The following is a 9,752-nucleotide window of genomic DNA, read 5'->3' as shown; positions in this document are numbered from 1 at the left end:
CCACCCTGCCTTCCGATTTCCATTGGCTGTGAGTTGAACAGGCTTCCTCATCCTCTGTCCTGGGCTTCTGCAAAAAGGTACCATGCTGCCACGGGCCCAAAGCAACAAGACCAAGAGACCACGGACTAAAACCTCTGAAACCATGAACCAAGAGAAACTTTTCACCTTTTAAAGTTGATTATTTCAGGTATTTTGTCACAGCCATGGAAAGCTAGCACACACCATTTCCGAATCTTTGATTACTCTTGAAACATCTTGAAAAATACAAAAGCTTCCAGGTGAAAAGATGTATATGCGTGGATGTAGAAAAAGGGACAGAGGAAATTGTACAAATTTGTTAATTTATTACAAAAGTTTCCACTCACAGAAAAACACAGGAAAACTTTTTATACTTTTTATATTTGGGGAAGGATCTGGCGTCTCAGATACAAAATAATTTACACATAATCCGTACAATTTTATTTTATATAGAAATAGGTAATTATTACAACGGCTGTACAATTCACTACACTCATAATTACATAAAATCTTTTCTTTAGAAACATCTCAACATAACAAAACATACAAAAAAAGCAAAGTGCATTTTGAAAAGGAAAAATCCAATCCTCAGAATTATCATGAAAGATATGTAGGAAGATGCAGCATTCGCTCTCAGGGCCAACACGTGGTGGGGGTTCCCGGGGACTGCAGCCCCCCAGGCTGCTTGGCTTATGAATCCTCTTCCCTCCTAAGTCTTAGCGTTCTCTACAGAATTCTGGAAAATCAGCCGCAAAATTGTGCTTGACTTTGAGTCCACTTTTGTAGTTGCAATCAAGGAAGTAAACAGGAAACAGTCCAGTGTTATGTGTGGGTGGGTGGGTAGGTGGGGACAATCACCACTAGGAGGGCACTGGGTGAAGCCTCCTTAGGATCTAGGCAGAAGGTGTGAATCTGCAGCTTGGTTAATGACAACCAGCTTCGCTGACTGGTGGGCTGTTTTTGTTAATGTGGGCTCCAAATGAAGTCATGAGACCTTATTATTTTTAAAAACATAAAGTGCCTAAGTTATTTCCTCTGTGCAGCTGTGCAAATTAAAACAAAAGCAACCATTTTAAAAATAATGAAAAATAATCTCTTTCTCTCTCTCTGTCTCCCCAACAGATCTCTGACCCAGTCCTTCTCCAATGCAAAGGAAAGATGATCGGGAGAGTGAAGGCCAGCTAGGGCGCGGGTGCACCGGGCGGCGGTGCGCGCTGCGGGGATGCGCGAGGGGCACCGTCTCCGCGGGTAAACTGGGTTTCCGGGCCTCCCCGGGGCGTTCAGTTCCCGTCCCGTATGGCTGTGGAGGGCGCCCGGGAACCCTGGCGGCCAGGGGGACAAGGCCAGCGTTCCTGATCTGCGCTCCACTGTCCCCGCCGCTGCGCTCCGCTCCGGGGATGGTTACCATCCAGGAATTCTGAAATGTACGCAGGGTGCACGAAAGCCAAGGGATTAGCTCAAACCCCTTCTCCCCACCTCCCGTGGCCGCCCCCTCGTCCATTGGTTAAAGCTGATTGTGTCCCGACGCCAGGGCCAGGGCACTACCGGGGCGGCGGCTGGAGGCCCGACGACTCGGACAGCCGGCTGACCCTGCGGGGCGCGCGCGCGGGCTGCGGCTGCGCGGGGGGCGGCGGGGTGTAGCCCAGGGTCCCCGGCTGCTGGGCGTAGGTGGAGAGGAGGAGCGAGTCCGGCTGCTCACTGTGCAGAGAGGTCGATGCCTGCCACGAGAAAGGAAGGGAAAGGGGCTCAGAGCCGTCCTGTGGTTGGTCAGCCCCTCGCTGTCACTTCCTTACCCGGGGAAGGAGGTGGTGGGAAGGGATCTGGGGCTACAGATGCCGTCAGCTGCGGGACTTCCCAGAGGGGAGGGGAAGCACCCTATGCGGGGGTGGGGGGATGGGGGGTTCCGTAGGGCCCACGTGTGCCCATGACGGTCACGTGGCCTGGATGTTTTTGGATGGTGCGACCTGGGGCCACATGCAGATCTACGACAGGGCAGAATCCGCGCACACTATGTCTCATGCTGGTCCCTGCTCCCCTAACTATCCCCAAAGCCACCGTTCACCAGCATCTAATAGGAAACATGTCTCATGCTGGTCCCTGCTCCCCTAACTATCCCCAAAGCCACCGTTCACCAGCATCTAATAGGAAACATCACTGAATTGAACTTCAGAAGCTTCAGCAGGTCAAACTGACTTGGAAAGCTTCAATCTTATTTCCCACTCCTGCCTCCCAATGAATGCACTTCTCCAAGTAGCCCAGAGCGGCCTGCCTCCGGCCTTTACACCCTGCGCATGGGTCTGGTGCTTGTGCTGGGTGGTCCAGCCAAAACACAGTTCTTTCACACCTATGCCTTCATCCACCCTTTGACTGTTTCCTGGGTGCGTCAGGTTCTGTAGCAGATGCCTCAGAGTGCTCCCCCTCAAGTCCCTAGCTCCAGGAAGGCTCCCCTCCGCAGTGTTCCCACTGGGCACTAATCCAGAGCCTGCCCCCCACTGTGCTAAGGCAGCTCCCTAGTGCACTCTGGGGCCTTAAGGGCTTCCAAGTTTCCAAGGGCAGTGAGAAGACCCAAGAGCTCTTTGCGTCTTTACCCTGTATCTTCATGCATCAAGTGCCTGCAAACCACTGCTGCTACTGCTGAAACAACCCCCCCACCATGCACCCCTGCCTTGTCACTTCACTGTTTCCTATCCACGTCATTTCTGGGTCCCAAGAACTGAAGAGATCTATCTGCAAAGCCAAAGTTGGAGTTACACCCAGTCTATGGAGGATCAGAGAGATTTGAAAATTGTACCCCCAGACGGTTCAGCAAAAAAAAAGTCAAATCACACTCCAGCTCTTTAGGGACAACTCTCTTCATCTCTACCCTGTGGTCCTCAAGATGGTTCGGCCACTGCACAAGGGTCCTCTGGCTTTGAAGATGCCAAGCAAGGAAGTGTAGGCTGTCCTTGCTGAGAGGGAGCCGCCCAGGGCAGGGTGAGGGCTGGGTTAGAAGGGGTGTCCTCCCTGGGCACGTGTCAGGGAGGAGGCTGAGTCCCTGGGGAGCTCCCACGGAGCCCTCAGGCCAGTTGCGTCCACCCTCCTTCCTTCCAGTGTGTTCAACAATTACTTGAAGTAATTTTTGCCTTTTCCATATTTTTTCTATAAAGCCCCAATTCCACACAATGTTATTGTAGTTGTTAAGACATTTTGATGGATCTTTAACTAAGTGTGACTTAATTTTTGTATTTGTACAGAACTTTATAAATGCAATGAAAAGGCCAACAAAAATATTCATGTCTTTTTTTTTTTTTTTTGGTACTGGGGATTGAATTCAGGGGCACTCAAACACTGAGCCACATCCCCAGCCCTTGCTTTTTTGTATTTTATTTAGAGACAGGGTCCCACTGAGTTGCTTAGTGCCTCGCTTTTGCTGAGGCTAGCTTTGAACTCTCGAACCTCCTGCCTCAGCCTCCCAAGCCACTGGGATTACAGGCGTGCACCACCAAACCCGGCCTCATTCATGCCTGACTTTTGCTCTAGAAAACACAAATATATCAAGATGCAAGATTATTTTTCAAAAATGGACCTTTGGTGCATATAACCGTATGAGGTATAATAGCTGATCCTTAACTTTTCATACTTCACATACATACATTTTAAAAGCTTTCCGAATTAGAAGCAATCAAATGTGGGTCTTTCTGGGACTTGCTTTGGTACCAGGGACAAATAGCCTTCAAAGCAAGGCAGGAAAAAGCTTTTCAGATGTGGAATGTGGAGCTTGGCTTCTCTCCCTAAACCCACGTGGGTCTCCCCACCCAGTGCCCACCTGTAGGTAGTGTGGCGGCTGCGGCTGGGCCTGCAGGGGAGCCGGCTGGGAGGCAGGGAAGCTGTGGGCAAGCGCTGCCTGCCCCATCAGCAGGACGGGGGTCGAGGTGCTGCTGCTGGTGGGGCGTGAGTCTGGATGCGGGAACACGGCCTGGGCCTGTGCGTACCTGTTAGTGTCACATGGAAAGGAGAAAAACAGGTTCTTGAAGAAAGTGGCATTGATATGACACTGAGAAGCATGACATCAAAAGAAAAAATAGGTAAGTGGGACTTGAACAAAACCTTGGAACATCAAAGGACACTATCAGCAGAGGGAAAAGGAACCCCCCACCCCCATGGGAGAGAGTTCTTCAAATCTGAAAAAGGATTGACACTCAGAATAAATCCAGACTCATGGATGCCCATCATCACCACCACGACCCCCACCAGCAGCCAGTACCACCTCAACAACCCCATCAGAGCAAGGACCAAGGGCTTCAGGAGACATTACCCAAAGAAGGGACACAAATGATCACTAGGTGCGTGAAAAGATGTTGAATGTCCCTTGTCAACAGGGAAAAGCAAACCAAAAGGAGCTACCCACTTCTCACCCATTTTGATGGCTATTATATTAAAAAATAAAACAAAATAACACTTGTTGGTAAGGATGTGGCAAAACTGGAACTCTGTGCACTATTGATGAGAACATAAACTAGCAGCCACTGAGGAAAATGGCATTAGGGGTCCTCAAAAAATTAACAGAACGACTGTGACTGAGCAGTTCCAATTCTGGGTATATACTTAAAATAAGTGAAACACTTGAACAGGTGTTTTCACACTTAGGCCAACATTATTCACATTAGTTAAAAGGTGGTGACAACCAATGTCCATTGACAGGTAATAGATAAAAATACATATATATCTGTGTGTTTGTAATATACCATACATATAATAGAATATTACTCAGCCTTGAAAAGGGGGGGCATTTTGACACATGCTACAACATGAATGGCCCCGGAAGACATTATGATAAGTGAAATAAGCCAGTAACCAAAGCATAAATACAGCATGAGGTACCTAGAAGAGTCAAAGTCACAGAGACAGAAAGTATGGTGGTTACCAGGGCAGAGGGAAGAGGGATGGAGTGTTATTGAAACAGCTCTGTGGACAGGCCTGATGACTGTGCAACAGTGTGACTCTAGTCGATGCCACTGAGTTATGTGTTTTAAAATGGTTTAAATAGTAAATATTTTATTATGTACATTTTACTATAATAATAATAATAAAAAAGAGGCATCGTTGATAATAGTCCCCTAACAAGGAGTGGAGAAAGGACCTTTGGGAAAGCGCTGGAAGTTTCTGGAAATTTTACAAAGACGTCTACTTTGCATTATATTTTTGCAGATGTTATTTCCCTGCATGGGGTCATTTGTAACAGACTTGGGGACCCCCAACTTGCCCTGCAGGGAGGCCTCTGTGTGCGTGAGACAGATCCTGATACTCCTTAGAGGATGTGTCGTTGGGTTGTGTCTGGAAGAGACAGTCGGGGAGATGCAGAGGGCAGAGATTATTGGTTTAACTGAAAACGGCAGATAAGGTTCCCAGAAGGAAAAAAAAAAGTCTATTATTGCTCATTTACAGCATTTTAAGCATTTCTAGAAAGTGATGAAATAAGTATCTTTCTGCTTATTTGGATCATTTAGGAAGAAGAAGCAAAATCTAAAACCAAAACCAAACCACCGGTGCCTCCCTGAGAGCAGAACAAGGAGCTGTGAAAGGTGGCTTCCTGTGTAATGCATGTCCCTCTTCACCCATGACCAACGGGAGGGCCAGAAAGTCTCAGGGTGCAGAAGATCCCAAAGAGACCCGAGACAGGACGCACAAGGTCACTTTGAAGACTCAAGAGGCCGCAGAGGCCTCTGAGAGTTGGGTGGCCTCTGACTCTGCCATACACAGTGTAGAGCCTTTGGGTTCTTTTTTTGGGGGGCGGGGGGGGGTGTGCTGGGATTGAACCCAGGGCTTTATGCATGTGAGGCAAGCACTCTGCCACCTGAGCGATACCCCCAGCACCAGTGCAGAACCTTTGAAAACATGGCCTAACGATGAGTTGCTTCGTTGATTTAAAAAAAAAAAAATGAATCCTGTCCATATGGGTCCCTGAGCCCAGAAATGCTGTTACTGTCAGTGCCCTGCTCTTGGACGGCCCAGCCTGCAGAACCATGAGCTTAATGAACCTCTCTTCTCTATAAACTCCCCGGCCTGTGGTAGTCAGTGCTAGCAACAGAAAATGGATTCAGACAGGAAATGAGCAGGAGGAGGCTGGTTTCAGATGGCCACCAGGGCAGGGTCTCAGGATCCCGGGGCCTAGTGCCAGCAATACAGGCCAAGGTGCTTGTGGGACAGCCAGCAGGAGCCCGCGGGGGCCCTCAGGGAGGAGAGAGGGTACCTTCACCGGGAATGTCACCAAGCCTTTGACACCTGAAAAGAAATCCCAAAGGCACACACTGGGGAATATCAGTCATGGTTCCGTCCAGGGGCTGTTGGAAGCTTGGAGCGTGGATACAAAAGGCAGTTCGCCCAAATGGGAGGCGGTGGAAGGGAAGCGAAGAGGACGAGTCCCCATAAAGGCGTGCGCTTGGAACCTGTCTTTAGTAGGACGTTCACAGTGAGCCCGGCCAGCCTGGGAGCATGGTTTTTAAAGAGAAAGATAAATCCAGCCTGGGCCCATCCCCCAGCCTTCGGGCCCTCTGCCCCCCCCTCCAGGGCCACCTACTTGACTTGCCGACCAGTCCTGCTGACCTCGGAGGGCTGCCTGGCGTCACACGATCCAGGCATCATGGGCTGGATGGGCTGGCTCAGCAGCAGCCTTGGAGCAGAGAGAGAGACGGTGAAGGGCATCGGCACCCACTGCAGCCCCGACGGGGCGGCCCAGGGCAGCGGGCCTCTGGATCTCCTGTGGCTGACCCTCACCCCCAATCCCCTGACTGTTCTCGGCAGACCAGAGGGCAGCGGGTCACCTCCAGGGACCCCAAGCTGCTCCCTTGGCTGGGAGCAGTGCAGGAAGCCTGGCCTCGCACCTGAGCTGCCTGTCGTGGCCGAAGTCGGGGCTGGGCTGGCACTGGCTGGCGTCCTGGGAGGCGGCGGGTGCGGTCAGGCTGAGGCCCGGAGCTGCTGGGCTGCTGAACTGGGGCGTCAGGCTGCTCCCTGGACGGCTGCTGCCCGGCATCACCTGGGAACTCCGCATCGCCTTCGGGCCCTGGAGTGCCATGGCAAGGACAACACTTAGACTCAGTCATCTTTCCAGGGAACCTCCCCAGACTCGTCCTTCAGCCTCACCCTGGCCATCCCTCTGAGGTCCGACCCACCAGTGACGTACGGAACTATTTTGATTTTGTGGCCGTCTTCCTCATTGGATTCCAAGTGCCTCAGGGATTCTTGGAATCCTGTGGGCCTTGGTCAGTGCCAAGTTTTCTTATCAGACAAGTAACAAACGTGCCTTGGACTGAATACTTTTATCGCTTCACAAATTCTACCTCAGACACATGGAACTCCTTGCTGTTTCTCCAACTCACCAGTCCTACTCCTGCCTCAGGGCCTTTGCACATGCCGATCCCTCTGTGTGGAACACTCCTCTCACCCTCATTTGATATGCTTTATTCTCTCATCCCTCAGGTTTTTTTTTTTTTTTCTGTTTGTTTGTTTAAATACTATCTTTGCAGAGAAGGCTTCCCTTCCACCTAATTAAAACCCTAGCCCATAACTCCATCTTCACCAGGGTGCCCCCATTGTCATTTGATACATTGTGATTTTTACTTAATTTTCCCCCTCCCACTTGGAAAATATTTTTGTTTTGTATGAAATAATAAATGAGAGAGGGAGTTGGCTTAGGCTTGCATTTTCTTTTCTGTCAGTTTCATTGACTGTCCAGTGAAATCGTGGTGCTTTAATTTTTAGAGCTTTAACAAAATCGTTTAATAAGGGATAGTGTGAGCCCTTCCTAAGCCTTCCCCTTTCTACCCTTCCCTTGGCTATTTCCACATATTGGTTTTCCTGATGCGATGACCCTTTGAATGGAAAGGCTGCATGTTCAACAAAGCAAATCTGGATAAGGATGGATCAAACTCTCTAAGTCAGTCACCTATCAAAAATTCTCCAAATAAGTAGCTTCTGTCCTGAGCACGTCCAGATGACTTTCTTGTCTTTATTCTTGAGATAATACAAAACTACGTAACATCAACCTAATATTAAATATTACAAGTCATCCAGCGACGACTTAAAGTGTAGAGGGCCTGGGGACAGAGGACTGGCCTGGCAGGCACGAGGCCCTGGGTTCAGTCCCCAACAGGAAAAAAAAATCACGTAGGGCGGATGTGCATAGGCCCCGTGGACACCGGGCTGCTATCTCACGTCAGGGACTTGAGCGTCCGTGATTCAGATCCACGTGGGGGTTCCTGAACCCATCCCCGGCAGAGACCGAGGGACGACGGTGCCTCTCCACCCCGCACTCTACACCATCTGGCTAAGTTCCAGATTCTCTGTGAGACTCGGGGCTCCCTGGAGACAAGGACTCTGTAGTCCATCTTGGCTCCCCTGCGACCACAGGAGCTCAGGGACCCTCACCGGGGCACTCAGCACTTGGGGGAGACATGAAGGCCCCAGGAGAGGCAGGATCCTGCCTTCCACCTGTGACGGAAGAGGCTCAGGTGCCCTTCGTTCCATTCCACTGAAGTGCCATTGACCCACCAGTGACCTGGTCAGATGGTGAGGTCACTGGTGGGGGGTAATGAGTGGAAATGGCCTCAAGGGCAGGGCTCGGCAGGGACCGCGGGTGACGGGGAAGAGCCAGGTGCTCTGGGCAGGGACAGTTAGCAGTGGTGGCTGCTCACATGGATAGGGCTGAACGCAGAGGGCGGGGGACTAGAACAGGTGTGGAGGGACACGTGGCCATCAGTGAGTGCTTGGGATGTCCTTTTCCTCTTCCAATCCTAATTCAGTCTCAAAGCTGAAAGTTTCCACGGCGTGATGTCTCTAGGGGCCAGGGCATGGGAAAACACTACAAGTTGGACATTCAAAATGACTTAAAAGAAAAGCCCCCACCATCATCTGTTCAGAGAGGAACAGCGTGTAGGTTTGCAGTCCTCGATGGCTGCGGGAATCGAGCACCCCCTAGACTGCGAGAGTGTCCGCTATGTGGCAAGGACAGAGTGTGGACAGGGCGCATTTACCTGGGTGGATATCACACTCGACTCTCTGAGCAGGTGCTGGTTGGTGACCTGGGTTGAAGCCATCTGCCCTGAAAGTTGCTGGCTGGCCACCAGCTGGGGCTGAGACACTGCGGCCGGCCTCTGCTGCAGCTGCGGCTGCGCCTCGGGCCGCTGGGCACTGCTGAAGCTCAGGGAGACAGCCGGCTGCTGCAGGAACATCTGGGAGCCCAAGAGAAACAGCTGTGAGGTTGAGGCCCGAGAGTGTGCCTCCTCCTGTCACAGTAGGTGGTCAGATTCTTGGTGTCCCTGTTTTGGCTGGAAATAGATCGTCCACTCAGCTGATGGACAGCAGGTGCCTAGGATGCTTCTAGCATGTGAAACGCTCTGGACACCGCGGTTGAGTCGGAGAGACACTGTCCCTGCCCTCCCGAAGGTCGCCGTCCTGTGATTGGCACCTACCAGGGTGAAAGAAGTCGACATCCATAGGCTCCAGAAGCAATTTGAAGCACTTGTCTATATGCTAAGTTGGCTGATCAGTTTCTTATCGGAAGGGAGAGACACTTTGTGAATCAAATGAGCACTCTAAAGTGGTGGCAGAGGCTTGGCTAACCCCCAGCGTGGCCCCATCAAGTAGGATGGGGCCTTCTGCTGGGCCTTGGATTTCTGCAAACTGACCAGGGACAGTGACCCGTGTTGCCCTCGGGAATCTTCAACCCAGTGTCCTCCGCTGAGGTGGCAGATCTGCTC

At 51.1% G+C, this 9,752-nt stretch overlaps 1 protein-coding gene across 1 annotated transcript in view; it reads right to left on the bottom strand.

The window, feature by feature from the left end:
• Positions 1-1,559: 1,559 nt before the first annotated feature.
• The window catches only part of Npas2 (neuronal PAS domain protein 2), a 62,116-nt gene continuing 53,923 nt past the window's right edge, over positions 1,560-9,752 (bottom strand). Inside the window, exons 16-20 of the mRNA XM_077792046.1 lie at positions 9,027-9,224; positions 6,879-7,057; positions 6,575-6,667; positions 3,824-3,989; positions 1,560-1,736 (exon numbers count right to left, since the gene is read on the bottom strand). Of these exons, the coding sequence (XP_077648172.1) occupies positions 1,560-1,736; positions 3,824-3,989; positions 6,575-6,667; positions 6,879-7,057; positions 9,027-9,224 (813 nt within the window). The remainder of the gene's footprint in view (positions 1,737-3,823; positions 3,990-6,574; positions 6,668-6,878; positions 7,058-9,026; positions 9,225-9,752) is intronic.

The sequence above is a fragment of the Urocitellus parryii genome, chromosome 12, assembly GCF_045843805.1.
Source record: "Urocitellus parryii isolate mUroPar1 chromosome 12, mUroPar1.hap1, whole genome shotgun sequence".
Classification (NCBI taxonomy): Eukaryota; Metazoa; Chordata; class Mammalia; order Rodentia; family Sciuridae; genus Urocitellus; species Urocitellus parryii.
The sequence above is the reverse complement of the archived record's forward strand: the minus strand, read 5'-3'. Positions and strand labels throughout refer to the sequence as shown.